This window comes from Carassius carassius, chromosome 11, assembly GCF_963082965.1.
Source record: "Carassius carassius chromosome 11, fCarCar2.1, whole genome shotgun sequence".
NCBI lineage: Eukaryota > Metazoa > Chordata > Actinopteri > Cypriniformes > Cyprinidae > Carassius > Carassius carassius.
Genome location: NC_081765.1, coordinates 8,183,409 through 8,207,233, shown reverse-complemented (window position 1 = coordinate 8,207,233; position 23,825 = coordinate 8,183,409). Strand labels below are relative to the sequence as shown.

General features: G+C 39.8%; 1 protein-coding gene across 2 annotated transcripts in view; it reads left to right on the top strand.

Annotated features, from left to right (window-relative positions):
• Window positions 1-920: 920 nt before the first annotated feature.
• Window positions 921-23,825, top strand: part of LOC132152716 (TSC22 domain family protein 1-like) — a 47,338-nt gene continuing 24,433 nt past the window's right edge. The window contains exons 1-3 of one of the 2 annotated variants that reach the window (XM_059561550.1): window positions 3,898-4,018; window positions 17,674-17,917; window positions 18,000-18,109. In XM_059561550.1, coding sequence (XP_059417533.1) covers window positions 18,099-18,109 — 11 coding nt within the window. In that variant the 5' untranslated portion in view covers window positions 3,898-4,018; window positions 17,674-17,917; window positions 18,000-18,098. Of the gene's footprint in view, window positions 4,019-17,673; window positions 17,918-17,999; window positions 18,110-23,825 lie in introns of both variants that reach the window. The other variant, XM_059561546.1, reaches the window with a different exon arrangement.

Here is a 23,825-nt window from a genome sequence, read left to right as displayed (position 1 = left end):
AATTTATCTTCTTCCAAACAACAAAGATTATTTTCTCACTGTCACAGCTGAAAGCTAAATATAGTTGGATCAGCGCACATGAGATACATTCCTTGTTGTAATTTTATAACCTAGCTTTCAGCATCTGAAATAAAACACATATTGTGGAATTAAATTACACTGGTTTAAAGTAAATAGTAAACCCATAATGTATTCTGCTGCACTTGGACCTTTAGTCCCCAAACAGAGGTGAGCACCTGTGTGTGTGTGTGTGTGTGTGTGTGTGTGTGTGTGTGTGTGTGTGTGTGTGTGTGTGTGTGTGTGTGTGTGTGTGTGTGTGTGTGTGTGTGTCAGTTTAGATGTGTTTGGTTGTTTTTTTCTGTCTGTGGAAATATCTGGCTCCTCTTTCATACTAGCTGGTTTGTAAAAACAGAACAAATCTGTGGAGTGTGTTGACAACATCGTTGTCAGTGTCCGTTTACATCGTGTTGATGCAGCTGCCCTGTATAGGACAAAAACACAGAATAGCACCTAACCTAAAATACAGGTATTTCTGAAATCTTTCACAGGTTTAAACAGTTTATTTTCGAATTCGTCATCAAGAAAATTTCATGTCCAAACATTTTTTTTTTTCATTTCTCTTTTATGGTACCTAGAAATCCGCTCCCTTCCTTTCTCTTCCTCCTTCAATGTCAAATAATAATAACCACAGCGGACAAAAGATGTTATTCTGAGTGTTTGCTGCCACAGTTACCGAACGCTATAATAAGAAACATTCCTCGCCAACACAGTCGGCTGTCCTCGTGTGTTTTCGGAACTCTTCGGGAAAGCCCCTCCTCCCTCCGCCCATCCTCGCCAGACTCGCTGGGCTTTATGTCTGGCCGCTGTGGAGGTGAACTGCCATGCGCGGTCGCCATGTTATCGCGCTCTCCTCCCCCTTTTCGGGGACTCACAGGCTGATAGCACTAGCACAGGCTACATTACAAGGAGGAGGCAGCTGGTGAATAAGAGCAGAGTGTGAGAGAGACTACACCGGACTAAAACAAAAGAAAGAACGGGATGGAGTAAAGCAGGACAGCGCTGAGTCGCTCGGTTTCTCTCAGTCATCTGACGCCTGCTGAAACACTTTGTTTCGAGTGATTTCGTGCTTTGGTGACTAATATAAAACAATTGAAAATGCGCCTGGCAGTTTGAACTGTGATGGGGAGAGACTCTGTCGTTGTAAGTGTGTATATCGTTCGTCCCGGCTGTCTGTGTCGATTCCTTCACGTTTAAACTTCACCGATATGCTGTGCTGAATGGTTTCGCGAGGATATACGTTTGAAAACAACAGCTGAAGCGAATCCGCGTCAGCTAGCTCGCTAGCGAGTGTTAACTAGCATTGACATTAGCCTGCTCCTCATGGTGGACATTTAAATACACCTCAAATGTAATCATCCTGGCTGTTATCGGAAAGTGTTGGTTTTATGTGGAAATTACTCGAGCGGCATCAAGTTGCTTCTCAAAAAGAGCTTGCTCTCTTGAGCTGCGTCTATAACTTTATTGGAGACCATCCTCTAGAAATGAATCACCACGACCGATCCGGGGACTCCGGCAGCGCCCGAAAAATGGTTCACCCCATGATTTTACCCAAACGGGAGAGTAGCTGCAGCTCGGTGGTTGGATCCTCTACATTGACAACTTCTGGAAGCACCAGCCTTAATAGCAACAACTTGATGCTGGGGGATGATTATTCATCTCCGGTGCTGATTCAGTCTCAAACGCCAGCTGCATCCTCGCTTGGGTCCCAGAACCCTCCCCAGAGCCTGAATATCCCCGTGCAGGCCACCCTGTTACCCCAAGCTCTGCCTGTCACAGTGGCGCAGATGAAGAAGAAGAGTGGCTTTCAGATCACCAGTGTTACTCCCGCTCAGACATCTGTCAGCACCAACAACAACATTGCAGAGGACACTGAGAGCTGTGATGACTTGGACGAGTCCCACACCGAAGACCTTTCGTCCTCTGAGATCATGGATGTGTCTCTTTCACGGGCCAACGATGCGGGGGGACCGGAAAGGAGCTCCTCGGAGGAGACGCTGAATAACTTCCATGAGGCGGAGACCCCGGGGGCCGTGTCGCCCAACCAGCCTCCCGTTCTCACCCAAGCACACATGCACGGCTCTATGGTTAATGGGACTGTTCACCATCAACACCATAATCCTGCTTCATCTGGAAAAGCCCATTTTGCTGGTGGGACCCAGATTGGTATACCTTTGGGTGCCGCAGTCACATCTGCGGTGACCTCAAGTTCTGGAGCTTTAGCTAGCACAGGCCAGAAAATGCTTTCAAATGTGGTAGGATTGATTGAGCACGCCTCTGTTGGCTCAACTGCTGTCATCGGTCAGCCTTTGGCTTCTGTGGCCTCAGGAACTGGAATGATCTCTGTGACTTCAGGTGCCACAGTTAGTACTGGTAAACCTATAACGAATAATGTTTCTATGTTAAATTCAGCCAGTGTGCCTGCTGTGGGTGGCAAGAGTACCAATAGTAGCAATGTAAACTACTCCCCTGCTTTGAATAGTATTAGTAACCAAACTGTAAACTTGTCACACGTTCCTAGTGGAATAATTGGCATGGGCGTCACTGCTGCTACCACTGTTTTGGGTGGTGTTGCTTCAACAGGTGGAGGGCAGGTGGGCCCAGCTGTCATGGGCCAGCACACAATGCCTGCTCCCTCTGTCCCGTCGATGAACGCTCTGCCTCAACAGGCTCAAGTGCCTACTCCAGCCTCCACCAGCTCACGTTTTAGAGTGGTCAAATTGGACTCTACCTCTGAGCCTTTTAAGAAGGGTCGGTGGACTTGCACCGAGTATTACGACAAAGAGACCCCGAGCACGGCGACCTCTGAAAACGCCCCCAGCACCCGAACAGTGGAAAGCATCCGCCAGTTTGTGCCTGAGAGTGCGTCCTGCCCAGACCGTGAGAGTGTCAGCAGCACGGCTAGCCATTATACTGAAAGTCTGGGGAGTGGGGAGACGGGTGGCCCCTCAGCTGTGAAGCAGATGTTCCAGCAGCCCGCTGCTCAGAAGCACGACTACTCATCTTCCCATAATGTGTCTATGAGTCAGATGCAACCCCAAGATGTTCATGCACAGATTAAGACTAGTGCAGTTGCTCCGATGCCGGCGAGCATACAGCCGCAGAAGCCGCCGGCAACTATGGGAGGACTACATACCACAGTCGGACATTCGACTGCAGCCGTGCCCCCTCATATGCCCAAACTGACATATGCCCAGGCAGCACAATCCCCCCCTGCTCAAACCCTGCCTGTGGTGACCCAGCAGCAGATGGGCTACCCGCCCGCACAGCATCCGGCTGCACCGGCCCAGGTTACGCCGGCACACATTAACCCCTTAAGCCATGGAGGCAGCCTGCCACATGACTTCCCTCATTCGAAGCAGATCATGAACACTGTGCCACCTGGGTCAACACAAACACTTCCCCACATGTCTGCCTCCATCCCTCCAGCTTCGCAGCAGCCCGTGGGCACTATGCAACCCCCTGCTGCTCAACCGCTTCTGCAAGGGCTCCTGCAGCCACAACAGACACCTGCCCCTCAGATGGTCCAGGTCGTGCCGCAGCTAGTGCAGTCCACCGGTCTCATACAGCAGACCCAGGGGCAGCAGCTCGCCCCTCAACCCTCCATGGAGCAGCAGTCACAGCTCAGCAGTCAAGGCCGTGGGACCCAATTTGTGACCTCAACAAACATGCCTCCTAATCTTCAGAGTGATCCCCAGTCCAGTTTGATTCAGAATGGCTCAAAGGAACCCGGGCCGCAGCCTGCGGTGAGCACCCTGTCCTCTGTGATGCCCACCCTGCAGGAGGAGGCCCAGCTCCTGTTACAGCACTCTGCTCTGCTCACACAACCCAAGACGAGCGGTGCTGAAGCTGCCTCCCAGACCGGCACCTCCCGTGGTCCTGAGGGGAGCGGTGGAGTCAATGCCTTAACTGCCTCGGCCAGCCTGCTGAAGAGCTTACCTGTGGATGGAGAAGAAGATGGGTAAGTTTCAGTATCTTTTCCTTTTTTTTTCTTACAGTGCATGGCTTCTGTTTCCAATTAATTTGCTTTTGTAATTACAGTTTGAATAGCTTCATTAAAAGTTGCACATGCAGGCAGTTGGGTGATCAGCGGTATGGCTTAATTTACTGCTATAAACCTAAATGGTGCTGTGCATTAAATATCACATCACTGAGGTTACAGAATGAGGACCACAGGCTTCTACTGCATGGCTTGGAAGTGTTTCCTGTCTGTAACACAAAACTGCAGACTGCTAGACTGGTATTGTTGTATTACAGACAGAAATGTAAATGCTTTGCTCTCTGAAGCCTGCCTTTAAAGACCCCATGAAATAATTTTAGAATGCAGTGTTTTTCTATTGTTGTCATTTCCTTTTGAAACCGGAAGATAGGGCAGGAGCCAACAGCCATTTCTTTGCATCACATCCACAAACATGATACAGGTTTTTTTTTTTTGGCTTGCTGTTGAGAAGTATGTTGTATTAATGGGGGACTTTGTCATTCTAAAGAACATTAGATTGGACAAAAAAATGAGTGCTGGGTGAGTCAACATTATATTTTTGTTCCATGTAGTAAGAAAACGTTTGGCTGTTTTAAATGCGTTTATCTGCTAAAAGTGGATTGTCATCATTTAAGGGGTTCACAATAATTTAGCTATTTTTTGCAACTCTATATTGAGCACTTTTTTTGAACTGTTATCATTTTTGAAGTGTTTGCTTCAAGCTGAAAATCTATTAAGCCCAAAGGATATCAATGGAGTGAGCCTGTTTAAACTCTTAGGTGGTCTCTGTTTGTTGCAGATATAGCAGTATAATCTTTTAGCAGACATCAGCTGATTAACAGACTTGGAAAGAAGACTTGGAAACTGTCTTCTGACAGCAAGACGATGCATGTATCCTAAATATGAATGCTTACATACTGCTAATACTTTGACATATGTTTGATTTTTTTCTTGAGCTGTTCAGAACAACCAGGCGTGCGTGTTTATAGTGTACTGTGTTTATGAGTTGTTCATAAGTAAAGTTGTCTAACAGATGTCTAAGGGATGACCGAGTTCTCCGTATCTGACTCTCCTTAATGAAACAGACAGTTTTGTCACCGTGCACACACATCATTTTGGCCCTGCTTGTTTCTTTCAGGTGTTAGTCATAATCTTACTGAAACCTATTTGTCTGGGTTTACTATATAACATTGTCAGATCGCAGACCAGACTGAGACTGTTCTGTTCAGATCTGTACATTTCAGACATAAAGTAAAATGTCATACCAAATCATTACACCCTTATTAGGATGGATATCACACTTGTATTACACCTTGATGGTCTAATAAATATTTGGTCAGCACTTACTGTCATAGACAGCTAGATAGTCCTCAGTATACCTGCAATACCTAGGAGCTATATCTCTATAAGTGGTTTAGTTTTTCAGCCTTTTGGCAAGATTCAGTTTATATTTTGAAGTTTGTGTCATAGTCTCCTGTGGTAGGTTCTTTTCTATTAGAGCCATTTTTCCCAAGGTCAATTCATAATGGTTAATGCAAGAAGTAAAATGCACAACATGGAAATTCTTTTGTAGTGGCTTGAGAAATTAAACCATAAACGTACACTTTAAACAGTTTATAAACTATTAACATTAAATCAGAAATATTATTAAAATTTGCTCTCTTGCTCGCAAGTTACATGTTGAGGAGGGATTCAGAAAATAGCCTAATAAAACACTCTTCAGGAAACTTAATGACCGAAAATAAGTGGACTAAACTCATCATATTCCCAGCGTCACTTTGTGTATCACCAGCAAAATCATTGTGAATGAATAGTAAGTGTATTGTCCAGGGAGCCAGGATGAAATTCACTGTTAAATTTAACTTGGCATGTGGCAATGTGGTGTCGAGCATGAGGCCACTTGTACAGGATGAGATCATTCCGTTTGCTCTTGCTCAATAGCAGATTAGGTCAGCGCAAATTATTTTAATCTGTTTTTTGGCTGTTCTTTAGGACACAGTGTTGACTAGCAGCCTCGTACAGAAAGATCATCTCAAATTTGCTTTTTTTCAATGTAATCTGCTCTTGGCAGTGATATAAACCACACATGAGAGTCTCAATGAATCACTCATTGTGTAGAGATCAAGTAGATTATCTCTCCAATTAATGACCCTGTGGAATGGGTGAGGAGAGGAAATGCTTTCGCTCGGGCCAGAGCAGATAACGTGGCAGAACTTAAAGCGGCAGTGCATGTGTGCTTCCTCTCTTGGTCCCTCAGTGATATTTATTTAATAATATGGATTGGAATGACATAAGGGGGTGAGTAAATGACATGATGTTCATTTTCGGACCTGCTTTCCCTTTATTGTGGTTTTCAGCCACATCATTATCAAACATCAGAAGGGTCATTCTGCATCTGTAATTCAAGACCAGATCCTGAACTTTCAAGTCTTTTTAATTTTTTTAGACTCTTTATATTCACGTCTCTCTTTTAGGATGATGTCATTTGGTTTAGAACCTGTCCTTCCAAACCTGAGAGCAGAGAGCACAGCAAAGTACTTCAGGCCTAAAAAAAAAAAAAAGTTTGGTTCCGGTTGGTTGTCAGTTGAGGTCATTGGTCGGTAGGGATTAATTTTTTTTTTAATATTTTTTTTTTTCTCCAGTGGCAGTTTTACACACACACACACACACGCGCGCTGATTTTAAATGTGTGTACCGGTACTTTTACGACAGTGATTCTGTATTCCCGTTTAAAGTCTGTTGTTGCCATAGACACGCAAAACGCACACACACACAAAAAGCCTTCGCGGGAGTTTGACAGGCGATCTCATAGTAGATTAACATGGAGGATTTGAACTTGAAAAACGGAGTGTACAGACATCTTTTTGTAGTCAAACAACATTCTTTATGTTCATTTATGTGGTTTATTTGATTTTGATGCTATAAATTAACTAGAAGCAAGAGACGATCAGTTAGTTTTAACTGATGATCTAACTTACAGCGATCTGTTCGACACATTCAAGAGCCACAAAACAGTATTTATTGTTTACATTTCTTTAAAAAATGACCACATTTGAAAGGTGAAATAACCAAATGAGACTTTGTTTCATATTAAAAGTAAGCTGGTAATGTTAATGTCCTGTCTGTCAGCATGTTGTCAGTGCCCTCTCTGTTCCGCGATATATTGTTGACTCCCCCCGTGTTTCTCTTAATGTTACGATTTCCAAACCTTAAGTTATAGCTCACTTTAGGAATTGACAGTTAAAGGGTTTTGATGCAATACTTAATGGTTTTTAACGGATTACTTAAGTGTAAAACAGCATTTAAAGGAAACTGTAATTTAATTAACGATGTGTGAAAGACCGTTCTTCCCCAGTCTCATAAAATAAATTTGGGTCGCACATAAATTGACAGGGTCGGTCGGAAACCGGAACCAAACAAATTTTTTTTTTAGGCCTCAGGGACTGAAAGCTAATAGGGGCAGAGACATCATGAGCTCAGCTGAACTGGTTTCTCAAACACATTCACAACAGAAGTTTGCGCTGGTCTCGACTCTCTTTTCATGTTTGAAATCTACCGGCTTTCATATTCTTTCCCAGACGTTTCATATTCTTTCCCAAATGAGCTCCGAAAACCTTTCCGCTTCCTACATCTGCCAATTGCCATTGTGTTTTTTCTGATAAATCTAATAATTTTCTGAACGCGCATTAAAGTTAGCATTGTAGTTATGAAATTACAAAACCACGTCTGGTGGAACTGTTGTGTTGAATGTTTCTTTGGCCATGTTCTGCTCTCTTCATTTGTCCAGACGGAGACTCCTCTGGACAGCTGCTATGCAACACATGTAAACATTTCATTATTTTGAAGCCTCTAGTCTACACAAAGCGCCTGGATGCAGAAACACATTTTATTACTTATAAAGCATATTTGCCAAGAGGGAATTTTCATCTGGCCCATTTAGACCGTATTATTTAAGTGCTCTCAGAACAGCAGGACTGAGACCAAGCATAAAAACATCATGACTGTTGCATTGACATGTTTTAGCAGATAATTAAAGCCTTTTTTATCTGTTGGGTATATTGATTGCAGTGTATGGCTTCTCTAATTTTATTTCCAGTGCTTTAATAATGTTTGCTCAGGAGTGACGTGAGAGGAATTAGAGGTTTGCATTCACAGATCACTGGGGATGGGTATTGTTTTATTTTTCTCCTCAGTAGATCTTTTTTTAATGTATGAGATATTTGCATAACTAAGCCTCAGCCTTTTGTGTGTTTCATTATGACCATGTTTGTTTGCTCTGTTATCGTGAGAAATTATTTTAAAATGGACCGAATTAGTGTTAAAAACAGATGTTGCACAGATGTTTTATCTGTTTAACAAACTCCGGTGTTCTTATTATCTGACATGTAATGATAAAGAAGCATGCTTTTTTACTTCAAGGTCAGTCCTGTGCTGCCTGATTAATATGTCTACAGAGAAATCCAGATAGCTGCTCTGAAATTAAGGTGCTCCCTAGCCCAAGTCGTTATTCGTGCCTGCGCTACAGCCTGTAGAAAGTTTGGTCCTTTCCTATTTTGGCTTTCTAAGAGCAGGCGGCACGTGAGTCAGCAGAGTTGGAAAGCTGCCTCTCGCTGTGGTTTCAGACCGGGTAGGAAATCTCGTGTGCAACCTTGAGCATGTGCCCATGCTGCGCTCTTGCTCTGTTGAACATGTACAATGATGCCATCCTAAAAAATATTCTTGTATGCCGTAACACGACCGACCCTGTCAATTTAAGGACCGACCCTTATTTTTTTTTGTTTTGTTTGTTTTCAGTCCGACCGACTTGCTGGTTGTACATTTGCGTTAAGACCGACCAATTTTTTTTTTTACTCTTCAAACAACTAATACAAAAGCAATAAAATAATATTAATTATATTTTAGTAAGTATTGTAAATATATAAATTGCCTAGGCCTACATACAAACGAAGGCTACGTTCTGTCTTTAAAAAAACCTGTGACGTCATCTATGTTTACACTATTGGTTAACGGATGTCACACTACAGCCTGTGTGTTCGCCAGTGTTGCCAACTTAGCGACTTTGTCGCTAGATTTATCGACTTTCCAGACTCTCATAGAGACTTTTTTCCAAAAAAGCGACTAGTGGCAAATCTAGCGACTTTTTTTGACAGAACTTATTTAGCCTCTGAGACTCTCCGGTAGTGCGGCACGAGCATGATCTCTCTCTCTCTCTCTCTCTCTCTCCCAGGGCACGCACACGCCTCTCTCTCTCTCTGCATTTGCTCTATTCAGCGAGCAGAGAGGAGCAGCACTTTCAGTTAAAAAAAGATATTCTGTTGCTTCTAACTCTATTTTACATGCAAGTATAGCCGAAATCACAGTACAACCATTGTATTAATCTTATGTGTATGTGATTTCATTAGACAATGTCGTGAATAGGATTTTAGTGCAGAGATTAACATCTGGAGCTGGTTATGCAGTCTTAATGGACCGCGTTTCAGTCATTATAATATTAATTCCATTGTCGGACAACAGAAACATTAAAATATAATAATAAAAAAAAGTTTTGAGAATTTTGGCTGCATTAAAATGCAGTACATGAGCACAGAAAGGGCAAGATAATATGACGCACATGTCATGAATATGCTAATTAGCATATGACGTCATCTAGCGGCATTTAGCGACTTTTCAGGCAGGGTTTATCTACTTTCCATTGAAAGAAGTTGGCAACATGCTCATTCACTGTCAGAGTCAACGGTTCGCGCTTGGTAATGATGGCTGCGGCTGCAGTAAACTAAATGTTTGCGGTCACTTTTCAAAGTCATACGGGTTTGGGCACCATAATACATCTAAAAATTGTATTAAAACAGCTCAACACCGCTTTAACTTGGCACGAAGTTCTGGAAAAACTGTGCTCAGATTTTTTTCCCATCCCTTCTCCCATCTAGTCTAAAACTGTGATCGTGTCGACTGTCACTTGATGTTCGAAAATCTATTGCACGAATCGATTGGACCAAACCAACACAAGTTTCGAAAACGAAAATAGGAAATTGATTTTAACGACCCTCTCTCGGAGTGTTTTTTTTTTTTTTTTTTTTTTTTGGGGAACATGCGTCACACAGCAACTGCAGCTTCGGACACACACGCATAACAGCAAATAATACTTCTGCACAATATTTCTCTTTTTACAACAGAAATGTGAATTCTGCCGGTATTCAGACAGTCTCATGCATACAGATGCAGATTCGGGCTAGAATCGCCTACGTATGCGATTTTTGTTGTTGTTGACATTTGTAATCATAAACACAGCCATGTTGAAGTCTGCAGTAAATGTTTTTCATGATGGCAGTTCACTCTGCTTATTGTTTTTCGAGAATGCTGAACTCCTGTTTGTCATTTTGCACGTAACTTCACGCCAATAAATCATCAGAAATATTGGTCTTTACCAATATATTGAATCTTTACATTCGTCCTGCCTGTTGTCCGAGGATTTACCTATATTTGGTGTTATTTGCTCTCTAAAGTACATCTAGACGTGCAAAATTGATTTTACAATCGATTCAATGAACACTTGTCTCTCAAATCAAACAGAATTTTTTTCACAAAAGTGACAACCCAAGAAAGCAAAGTAAACGGTCTCTCATTTGTAGGTTGCATTGACACCTAGCGGTGGATGCAAGTAAAACAGTATAACGGTACCTCATTTTTTTTCTTCTCACCTGAAATTCATGCAATAAACATGTTTTTGACAAAGGTTTCAATTTATTTGTGGTCTATATAGCCTGGTTTGCAATGATGCGCCCGAAGGCACGGGTTGAAGACCCAGTCAGTGATGTCACGATATGCTAATTTGTTTAAATTCATACCTACGTAATCACCATCACCAAAATGTTACTTTTTTTTTTTTTTTTACATTGAAATTTGAAAAAAATTTCCATCCACCAGGCTGGATGGAGTGAAATGAGGTCACTGTGGAAAACATGGCGGTTACTGCACACAACACATTTAATTGGACAGCTTCTAATTAAAATAGGATTTATTCTTCTGGGATGAATGCGACGCTGTCTTTTCAGCTGACATTTATTTGATTGCTTTTTAGTGCTTAACATAAACTTTTACAGACTTTATTAATAGCCTTTTAGGTGAGCAATTGATTATCTTTGCCAGTGGAAAATTTTCCCATCCAGCACCTTGCACGTTCCCTGAAGGATTGCTCCATCTGTGCGGAGTGTCTTATCTCTACTTCCTCCCCATGCCTGTCACAAACTCCATGTGTGCCACGGATTATCTGCCAGTCAAGTTCTCGCCTCGGCACAATTCTAAACTCCTAATACTGGATAACGAGCAAACAGCTTGAGCTTGTGTGCAAATTAATCACCTCTACAATCCACAGCAAAGTCTAGATCATCCATCATATGAGTGCAGGCCACCTATATGTAGGGCCCTATGTTTTTTGCAATAAGGCAAACCTGAAGTGTATCATGGAATCCATAAAATGGAATGTGGCAAATTTTTTCTTTTGCGAATTGGTGCTTATGGTGCAAATGAGGTCCGGTTTCATGCGAACCGCGGCAGTGCACATACAGACTTTGGCTCCGGTCCAGAGACGTGACCGCACGGAGCCGATCATATGCGCTAGTCAGCATTTTTTACAACAACACTACCTCAGCATGATTATGACCACTATTTTGTTTTACTAAGACTTTCATATTGAATTTAGTTGGTAATCTATTAGACTGTGGCTGTCAAATGCAGCTTTACCGAACTCAACGGCTCTGGCCCGAGCAGATATAAACAACCGCTATTAGCGATTTTAAAAAGGGGGCGGGACTGTTTGATATTTCCCGCCCTCTTTTCATGTTTCAGTTGAAATTACGTCACCACATAGAATAACGCTGCTTGTTTCAAGGCACTTCAGGGGACCTTTAAAATGGAGTTAAACCATTCAAATGGAATCCACAAAAATGTAAACCGAAAACACAGAATTACGGGAAAATAACATTTAATTTGTGAATAATAAAAAAATTTTTTTAGGTTTTGTTAAACTTATAATAAATTGTTAAACTGTATAAGTGTCATGATTTCAGTTAATAAGACATGCTTTTTGATTACTGCAATTTAATTTCGCCATTTTAAAATGGAATAAAAATTTAATTTGGGAGAATATGAAATTGATTAGTGCACTGATATGTGTGAGTGTGATCATTGTTGTCATCTCATTGAGTTGCCTCTGTTTAACTCAGTCCCTTCACATGGAAAAGTATGCTTTGGTTACAATGGGGTTTATCTTTGTTCTCCCAACACTTTGTCCAAAGTAATGCCTCTCTCTTATGTGATGATGCTGGGTGAGTGCTGGACTTTAGCATACAGCGTGCCACTGTGGACCATTAGCACTGAGTCATTGTTTCAGCCACACTGCCAGTGCCGCCTGGCCGTCGGCCATCTCGCTCTTTCTGTGCAGACCCCCATGTGCTCGCTCGCCCATCCCTGTCCTTTGCGCCAGTCTGCCCGCTCGTCTGAGCTGCCACATAGCAACCAGCAGCCCAAAAACCCCTAGCATAGCCCTTCCAGTGCCAAATGTGTCTTCATCATCACTCTCACACTGGCTCTATAGAGAAGCTGCTCCCATTCAGCTGGAGCTGCGAGCTCTCGTTTTAAAAATAACGCCTCGCCTCTCTGTGCTGGAAATTGGAATCATAGGACTTCAGAATTATTGTTTGCATAGTTGTTTGTGGATTAGTCTGCAGAGTACATGCAAATTTATACCTAGCCTTGGTTCATTGTCTGGCAGAGTGGCAGTGCAGTGCTCTATTGTGGTGGCTTTCAAGGAAGCATGAATAAAGAACAGATCCCTACAGACGCTTCGGAGTTGCTTTCTCATCCGGGGCACTTTTGGGCTACGTTTGTTCTTTATTTATTTATAATCGTGTTTTATCATGTTTTTTCCATATCTCCCACCTCTAATCCGCAGTGTCTGTGCATGTTGTCTCAGACCGTACTAGCTGTGTGGGATGAAACAGTGGGCAGTGGAGTAACCATGGGCTTGTGTCCTCAGACAACCTCCTGCTACACTGTCCCATGGGTCCTGTGGCCGTCTGTATTTGCAGTACTCATCTCAAACAGGGACTTTCCTTTAACAAATCAGGCCCTGTACTTGTTTTCTTGCTAGTGGGAAGCTGTCATTTTATGTCATGTAGTCTGGGCTTTTTTGACTGCTTTAGCTTTATAATCCTATTCTAGGTGCAAGATAAACAGCAATGGTACAAAAACAGAACAGAGTAGGCCTTATTCCAGACGACTGGAAGTTTGTACCTGCTGTCCTCCGTGTGATGCATATGCAAACATAATGTGGTTGTGGCAGAGTCATGGTTAGCCTCCTTGTAGCATTCTTAGAGCAGGCCTGATTTTCCTGTTGGATTGTGGCCAGGAAATAAAATAATAAATGTAACGAAGTGCCATATACTAAAGCAAAGCTGAAATCTAGATTAAGGGAGGTGACTTTGAAGAGTAAATTCAGAACTGTAGGGTGGTGAGGGAGGGGTCTCAGATTATCTCTCCAGTAGCACTGATATATAATAAATGATATAAATAAATGCCATTTTACTTTTACATTTGAATGTTTTTATGTAGCTATCAGTGAAATGTCAGATCAAATCTGATGTCTCTCTGGTGGCCGCAGATGACTGGGGTTCCTGCCGTGGCTTGTTTTGAATGTGCAATGCCAGAAGCTCCCTGACTGCGCTGGGTTTGGTTCTTGTAAATTAGAGCCAACCCACCCACATGCATCAAGAATCCCAAATTAAGTCTTTTCACTTACTGCAAACCTGAAACACTGTACGCAGAGCCTTTATAAGACCAGACACAAACATTACAAACTTCTGAAAGAGTTTTGTAAAGGATAAAAGGCCGCGATATACATCAAACAATGTTAGTTTTCGTTCTTCAAAAAAAGAAGAAAAAAAAGAAAAAAGTTAAAAAACAAAATAATCAAAGAAGGTGGAGTTTCAGAAAACACCCACCGATTGCATAACCACCTGACCAAAGGAAACTCAAAGGTGTTTAGGAGCTAAAACGAACTCCCAGCTAAAGTTCGCTTTGGTCAGCTGTTTCGAACTGCCAACCCGAACTCAAAACGAACGTAGTTTCAGCCTGATTTTGCTCGAAATGACATATCACCGTCCACACAAAGGCGTGTTTAGCTGTATACATAACAATTTTGTATCATATTGGTTAGGGGTGTAACGTTACGCAAAAATCACGGTTCGGTACGTACCTTGGTTTTAACGTCACTGTTCTGTTCATTTTCGGTACAGTAAGGGAAAGAAATGCAAACATTAAACTGCAGGTTGTTTATTACTATAAACTTTTTAAAAAAAAATTTGTTTACACTTTTTTAAATACTTTTTAATAAAATATAAAATAAAAAAAGAATAGGAAATAAAATACTGCTGCAAAGTTCTCCACTAAATAAAATACTCTGTCTCAAACCAATATCATATAATAAAATATAATGAAAAATAAAAATAAATAACTAAGATTACAGTGCAGCATTACCAATCCCAGCTTGTAGGCCTGCTCATGTTTTAAAAATATATATAACTAAGTGTAAAGTGCAGCATCAACAGTTTCAGTTTTTAGACCTGCTCAGATTTCGTTATTGCGTTGTACCGATCGGAATTAAGAGCAAAGGTCTGTTTAAATGCCGACGGGAGCTGCGTTTGAATTACAATCGTTTTTTTCCTAGTTGTAGTGATGTTCACACTCACGTGATGCCTTTTGAAAACGTTAGGCCGATGACACACTGGCATATTGCACCCGTCAAACATAGTCTATTTTGCCGTCAATAATGTTGACGGTGTCCTTTATCAGTAGGCTTTATATTTATGCTAAACATGAAGTATAGATATTGTTGTCGTGAAGACAAGATCCTGGTCTGTCGGCGGCCTCCTTCTGTCACCTACAGTAGCAGCAGCGCGCCAGCGCCGCGTCAGGCAAGATTCTGGTGTGTAAAGATGGTAAAGACACAGAAAAGGAGAAGCAGCCGTCACGCAACTGACACTCAGCAGAAACGCCACGCTCATGCCACGCAGCAGTGTGTCACCGGCCTTAGAATCAGCTGCAGGGCGGGATTTGCGCTGAACGCAGAGGCTTCCGCCACTTAATATGTTCGTTTGGAAACACGAAAATGTATATGTATATGCACACGTGCACCGTATCGAAAGCCCTGTACCGAAACGGTCCGGTACGAATACACGTACCGTTACACCCCTAATATTGGTGTATCGTACAGACTGATCTGGCATTTTGGGAGCCTGAAACTGCAATTTTTTGCGAACTGTGAGGGGGGTGAATTTATTTATTTTTTTATAACTCATCCATTTAAATTATATTAAGCCTTAAAGATCTCCTTAATTAAGGGCTCAGCCACTTGAGTGACAGGTGGATTGACACTGCTGTCATGCTGTCGCGCTAGGTGGGCGTGGTTTCAGCAACCAGGAATGACGCTCGTGACGCGCTACCAAGATGGCGACGGCCGGCTCCGCCCACTTTTTGCTTCAAAAACGCTCTTCGGAAACCAATGGGTGACGCCAAGGACACGACGTCCATGTTTTTACACAGTCTATGGTCTCGACCCTAGTCAGACAATGCTACGTCAAATAACAACAATGGCGGACTACATGCTTGTTTTCGAGCTGAAAAAGCTACTCAGCCTGTTAGTCATTTTTTATTTTGCTTTATAAAAGCTAAAGCAGAACGTTTGTATACAGTGCACAAGGTTTATGCATGTTCTCACACTGGAAGCTGTCCGTCACATTAGAGAACTAACTAACAACAGACCAGTCAGCTAGACTTGAACAACATTAAATCAAACACTAGTTTATATATATGGGTGTATATTTTTGTGTGTGTGTTTTGTGGTTGCTAGGGTGTTCTGGGTGGTAATTTAGTCTATGAATACATTTTATTTATTTATTTAGATATGGCATATGTAAGGCCTTTTGTTTTTTAAATCAATTTATTTTTATTATTTTTAAAAACATTTTACATTTACATTATTGGGTTTTGTTGTATTCAGTTTCATTTTTATTTTTAATTTTTTTATTTTTATTTTTCTATTGATTTTTTTTCCTTTGCAGTTAATATCTTTTCCTTAAATTTCTTGTTTGTATTTGTTTTTATTTGTTTCTAAATATTTTTGTTGATTTTATTTGTGTTTTTCTGTTTAGTTTATTAAATACTTGCCCCTTGTTTCTTTAATTTCTTAATTGTTTCCTTTTTTAATTAATTGATTTATAAACATTTGTTTTATTTTATACAAATATAAATAAAATCTAAATTTTTAAATACATAATTTATTATTGTATTTTTAAATATCTTATTATTTAGTAGGGGTGTAACGGTACGCAAAAATCACGGTTCGGTACGTACCTCGGTTTTAACGTCACTGTTCTGTTCATTTTCGGTACAGTAAGGGAAAGAAATGCAAACATTAAACTGCAGGTTGTTTATTACTATAAACTTTTACTAATTTGTTTACACTTTTTAAAAAATACATTTTAATAAAATATATATAAAATATAAAAAAGAATAAGAAATAAAATACTGCTGCAAAGTTCAACACTAAATAAAATACTCTCCGTCTCAAACCAATATCATATAATAAAATATAATGAAAAATATAAATTATTAACTATGATTGCAGTGCAGCATTACCAATCCCAGCTTGTAGGCCTGCTCATGTTTTAAAAATATATATATAACTTTTCCAAAGTGTAAAGTGCAGCATCAACAGTTTCAGTTTTTAGACCTGCTCAGATTTCGTTATTGCGTTGGACCGATCAGAATTAAGAGCAAAGGTCTGTTTAAATGCCGACGGGAGCTGCGTTTGAATTACAATCGTTTTTTTCCTAGTTGTAGTGATGTTCACATTCGCGTGATGCCTTTTGAAAACGTTAGGCCGGTGACACACTGGCATATTGCACCAGTAAAATATAGTCTATAGTGCAGTCAATACTGTTGACGGTGTCCTTTATCAGTAGGCTTTATATTTATGCTAAACATGAAGTATAGATATTGTTGTCGTGAAGACAAGATCCTGGTCTGTCGGTGGTCTCCCTCTATGTCACTTACAGTAGCAGCAGCGCGCCAGCGCCGCGTCAGGCAAGATTCTGGTGTGTAAAGACACAGAAAACGTGAAGCAGCCGTCACGCAACTGACATGCAGCAGAAAGGCCACGCTCACGCCACGCAGCCAGTGTGTCGCCGTATCGCCTTAGAATCAGCTGCAGGGCGGGATTTGCGATGAACGAAAAAAAGCCCTGTACCGAAACGGTCCGGTACGAATACACCCCTATTATATTAACTATTTACTTTTTTTTATTTATATTCATTTCTATTTAATAAATGAAATAATGATTTATCAATGTATTTTATTTATTTAAAAGAGTATTACATTTTCGGCCAGGTAAAAAAGGGGGATAATATTTGTCCATTTTGGTAACCATCTGTTTATGTCCTTAGCAGGCACAATTGAATTTTTATTATTCTAATTATTGATTGATTTATGAAAATCTGTTGGTCTACAAATAGATTTTGCATGGGTTAATTTTGAATTCTGCAATGCTTTATCATGTGATGTAGTTGCTTTATTGTTGACAGGCATTTTGTAGTGTATGGCACCACAGCTGGAGCTCATCAAGAGATTACTTCTCTTTATATTGGAATCTGTCTTGATGGGCTTTTTGGAGTTCGCTTCCGAAGCTCCTAATGACTGTGGTTATCCCCCCGGCTGCGGTGAAGCTGATGTTTTGACTCACTGGTTAAACTGATGAGAGTATTTTAAGCTCTGTGTTGAAATAGTCTTATTTTAGCTGCTGTGAGTGGATGAGTGCAGGCGTATCAGGTAGGCTGTGACCATGAATTGCATCCTTTCAAGAAGCGCTCTGCAATGTCAAACTGTTTTTTTTTTCACCCTTTGTTTGTAGATCTGGTTGAAGATTGGCTGCATCTCACTAAGAAAGAGGTTCAATCCGAGAAGAATGGATCTAGTCGTTCTGGTCTCGTCTTAACAGTGTGATCCCACAATGCTTTTGAGGTGAAACCAAGCCTAGATCTAGTCTAACAGCTGGTTATGAATGTCTGACTACTTTCGTTTGTACTTTTGCTAATGTGCTGTCCGACACACATTGGGTTTTGAGTTGATTTGTTTACAGGCTGCTCACACTCACAAGTGTAGGATCCAGTGACAGCCATGCAGTATTGATGGAGAACTTGCCTTTGCCTTTCATTCACCCAGCCCTGGGGCCGAGTAATGTGAGAGTGTGTGTGAATAAGAGAGAGTGAGCTGGACGCATACACACGTGATGAGGTCTGCTCTCACATTTCCCTCACTTCTGTTTCCTCACTCTGTGTGCTACTTGTGACATACACACAGTCACAATGCACATACCTGGAAAGTACTTCCCTTTGCCATTAAATGAGCTCATTTAATGTGCTTTTACATAAATCCATCAGTTCCTTCCTCATCAGTCGTTCAGATCCAGCAGGCTCGTGATTTAAGCTAAGTCAGCATGTAGGTGCTGCTGGATGTTTTAATGACTGCGTGGATGGCTGTTGTGATGAATCACCATGTCCTCAGCTGTCATGATCTGGGAGGAGTCACTTATTTAATGCTTTACAGCAATTGACAGCTCCATAGGTTTTAGTTTTCATCTACATTTCTATTTTGCCACTATTTTTTAGCAGTTGTTGAAATGTATACAACATGCTGTTATAGAGTTCTTGAATACCCAGTGATGTATAAATCCTTTAGTATATACTTCTCATAAGCTTTTTTTTTTCATATTTTGATTCTGCTGCGGTTTGTATTTGTGTATGTTTTTTTTAATTTGCATTAAAATTGCATTTGTGATTCTGCTTCTACAAACACTGAATGCCTTTCAGATTAAAGTTGCTTTTATTAAAACCATCTTCTAGCATTAAAGCTAAAATTAATTTCTGACACTGACTTAAACAGCAAGCTGCTTATTTCCATCAAAATCCCCCGAACAATTGCCCTTTCTCGCTCGTATAAATGGGAGAAAATGGCTTTTCATTCTTGGTTATCAATACCTTTTGGCCAGAGGTTTTTAATTGGCCAGTTTGTTCACTTTGTCTGCACATCACTAGGTTGTGGTGAAGGTCTTGTACACATGATTATAAAGTGAGTAGAAGTGAATTTGGTAATATAAAGACAGTACTGTTGTGAGGCTACGACCTAAATCACATTGCAAATCATACAGCTGTTTATACTGAATCCAGTGTTGTCAAGTTTAGATATGCTGAACAATTGAAAAAAAAAAAAAAAAAAGTTCAAATGATATGTTGAACTCTGTGTTGAGTTCATTTTTTTTTTCTTGCCCAAAATTCATGTCTGGTGTGAATAAGGCTTTAAACAGAAAGTTTGTTTGGGTTAAATGTGTCCTGGACAGAGAGCCTGTGGTTGAGACGGTCTCTCACTAACACACACACACACACACACACACACACACACACACACTGTGGCTTCCGCACAGACAGTTCAGTTCAGTGCATAAAAGTGCTAATGAGGACTAGATGTGACAGTCGAGGTCTTTCAGGCTATAGCCGGGCTGAGGTCAAGCTATTCGGACTGTGAATAGATGTTTGTATGCTTTCACATTATGGGTATGTGCCTGGGTTTGAGTTTGAACAATTCAATTTCTGTTTGTTTATAAATAAATATGTAGCCTACTGTTAATCCTATTTTAAATACTCTGTGTATTTTAATAGCGCTATACATTTTACATTTATAAATTAAGTTATAATTAAAAAATTATACATTTGAAACGCACACAAACACACATGGGTCAAAGACGTTAAGATGTCCGCATCAAAAGAAATGTACAAAAGTGATTTTGTGTCCATAGAAAGCACATTAAATGTAAGTAAAATGTCTACTTTTAAGGTTTCAAATAAGTTTTTGGAGAATAAAATGTCAAAATTTGGTTAAAATAATGTTACATTGTCATTGTGTAACACAATATTTATGCAAAAATTCAAACAACATGCTTATTCTGACATGTACATATTAAAATATCTAAAAGAATAATGGAGCATACTAAATTTTGTTTTAAATTAGTAAAAAATTCTTACTGACAAATGGGCAAAACCTAGGATAGTGGCAAATGTTAAAAATGTAAAATTACAACTCATTAGTATTTGGGGTGAAAGTAATTAGTCTTTTAATATGTCCTAAATTGATTTTTGTTGTAAATATGCCTGACAAGCTTGTTACACTGAATGACATTTTACTGGGTGTCTCCTGTAAATCAGGGGAAAATGTATGATATTTATTTTTTGCTCAAAAACAAAAACAAAATTGCAATCAAATAAAACAGAAAACTTTTTGCATTTTTTGGGGGGGGGGGGGAACTACAACAGTTTAAAGCAGTATTACACGTTTTTTTATGCTTAAACACTTTTTCGTCTTTGACCCACATATAAAGTTTTAAATTATATTATTTCAATTTATAAATGTATTATTAAGATTATATTTGAATGCTTGTATATTTATAATTAATATTATAAATGAAAGCTGTTATAGATTTATTAGGTCATGTGGATATTTAGTTCATTGGAAGATAAATGATTTCTTAGGAATTAAGTCAGCTTTTAAAAACCTGATAAAGACCGAATTCTTGTGAAAACTGTAGCATGATAAATAAAAATACACACCAGCTGACGTTTAAAGTGAAAGTTCACCCAAAGTTAGTTAATTAATTATTATTATTATTAATAAAGTTGGCATGATTTATTCACCCTCCTGTTAGTCCAAACCTGTAAAGACTGTCCGTTGAACAGAAAAGTGACTTTTAGCCGTTTTTGTCGATACAGAACTAGTCAATGGGATCCAAATGTTTCAAGCTCCAAAAGCTTTACTCATGAGGGTGGATAAATGACAGGGTTAATTTTGGGTGAGCTTTCCCTTTAAATGTGGTTGAACTGTGCCGTCATATTCTCATTGGCTTCTTGGCAGACAGCATAGTTTTCTTATGAGAGTGACTGACTCATATCTTTCATTGCTGAGGTCATGAAACAAGTTTTATCAATGTGTTACTGTCTCTCAGTATGACGGCATCAAAGTCACGTTCAAATGAACTTCACCCATCGTTAAAAATGAAGCATCTGGATTGAAAGCATATGTCTGACTAGATTTCTTCTGCTTTTGGGATCGGTTCTGAACCCAAACACACATGAAGGAGCTCTATTTGTTTTGAGGCCTGTTGTTTCACATTACCTGAAATGAACTCCCTCAGAGCTGCCACTCCTTTGGTTTTTGAAAGAGTTGAGAGGCTTTATTGAGAATAGTGGACACAATGATTCTGGCTTTTGATAGATGATAGTTTTGGCAGGAGGGGTCGGTTTTGTCACACACAATCTGTGGATGGTTGAATGAGTGTGTTAGTCACTCGGTCTTCACAGTGCTGGCTTATGTTGCCCTCTAATGGTGATTTTTTTTTACATTGGTGCAACTAAGCCGGCCTGTATTACATGGAAAAAGCTCAAATTAGTTTGTGTTCAAACTATAATTGCAGTGTCTCAACAGACCACCTGATGCTCACAGACTGGACTGGACTGTGCTAACCAGCCAAACTCAAACCCCTTGGATACAGTGTGATGACTGAATGATTTATGCATATTCTGTGAAGTGCAATCCTTCAAATTCATATTAAAATGAGCAACTTTAAATCTGGCATGGTGCTACAAGTGTTAAATGTGCTTGCAGCTGTAGTGAGTACAGAACTTAACCATTTGCATTTCTGGGATCAGGACTTCACCCTTCGTACTGTAACCTTTACAGGGACTTGAAGCGTGTGTGATTGATTGCTCATTGTATTCAGAGCTGGATATGGATAATGGCTGCAATTCTAGCTGTATTGTCCAAAAGTGCTCGGAGAGGCATGTTGGGTGTTATGGCACCATCTAGTGATGTTTTCTAAACCAAAACAACTATAACCATAAAATGATGACAAATTATTATTATTAAGAACCTAGAAAACATTTAAAGAAAAAGCTCTTGTTAAACATGAAATAATACTTAATGCTTCATAAAGAGCTTTGTCAGATAAAAATGTTTATATATTTCAGAACTCTGTCCAGTTTTGTAAAGGCGATGGTAATATTATTGTGGGTGTGGCTGTCTAATTGTTAGTGATATGATTATAGTTTGCAAATGGTTTGAAAGGCCCCAACTCATCTAAGTATCTAAAGTCATGATGACCCGGATACTAGTTTAGGACTTGGATTCGTTGCAGTCTAATTCTGTTAAAGTTAAACTTTAAAGAACTCGGTAAACTTTTCTTCCCAAACTGGTAAACATGTCACAAATCTGAGGTACAATATTCATAACATTTATAATACTTTTTTCTACATCCAAATATGCATGAGTAAACTTGAGGAAAATCTCTTAATAAAGAAATTAATTTCTTAGTTCCGGAATATTGTTTCAAATCATGAAACAGGTTTGTATTCCCTGACTTTGATGGCACGTTGCAGAAGTACATTGGTTTACAAAAACACCTGTAACATCTCTAACATCTGTAAAAATTGTAGTAAAAAAATTAACTTTTTATTTATTTATTTTTTTACTATAATTGGGTAAATACAGGGTCAATTTTAAATATTCTGACTGTTTGAATTAAATGAACCATAGGTCATCTACAGTATCACGCAATTAGATCATGATAACCAAAGGTAAAACCACACACCCCATGATAAAATGTAACTACATGGTTTCTATGGTATCTGTGCGAAAACAGTAGCCTAAATTTAGTAACAATACAAATGCACGTTGTAGCTTAATAACCATTACTGATTTAATACATGTCTATGAATAATATGATAAAATTCCATATGAATATCCCACATTTCTGCCACAATACCATGGTACAGTTAGTGGCACTACAGTAAATCCATGTAAAAGCCTTCTAACTGGATTGTTCGAGGCACTGAGTTTCTAGTGTTTGCCCGGGTTGTCATCTGGTTTTACTGGACAAATATTCGTCGAATTTAAAATAAAAATCCAAATTCGAATGATATTTTAGGTGTGCATTGAGGCAGCCTTCTCAGTGCTGCACGAGTTACGATGACGATGTGTCATTGTAGTTGAATGTTTTTGTTAGCCTATCCAGTTGAAGCTACTAGATGCGGTGCTGCCGCGCTGTTGATTATAAATATTGTGGGGAAGATCTAGTTTACGGCAAAACTGAAACCAAGCCATTCACACAGAATATATATTTTGTGCATTTTCTAGAGACATCCACAGCTTCACTTGCATCTCCCACAAGAGAACCGCATGTTTAGAAAACTCTAATGCAAGTTCAACTCTGAAAAATCAAGACTTAATGGTGGGGTTTTTCCCCCCATCCCACCACAATTCATTTAAATGAAAAATGTTCTCCGTGTGATTGACTTTCAGCTTTTGTTTCTTAGTTGTTTAAGCAACTTAATTATAATTGGTTTATAAACATTATGCACTTTTTTTTTTCACAGATAGTCATGTTATCCTTGATGCGCCCTCTTGTGGCCTCAGGAGAAAAGCCAAAAGCTTTTCTTTACCCTAACGGAAATTATGCATTTTATATTCGAATATAATTCAAATTTTGATATTTAAGCACAAAATGTATTTTTTCAGCCATTTTAACAGCTCTACTTCTTGCCAGGTCTTGTAATGCTTTATATTGTGGTATACCTAAGTATCAAATTGCTGTCCTTTAGCTAGTCCAAAATGCTGCAGACAGAATCCTTTCAAG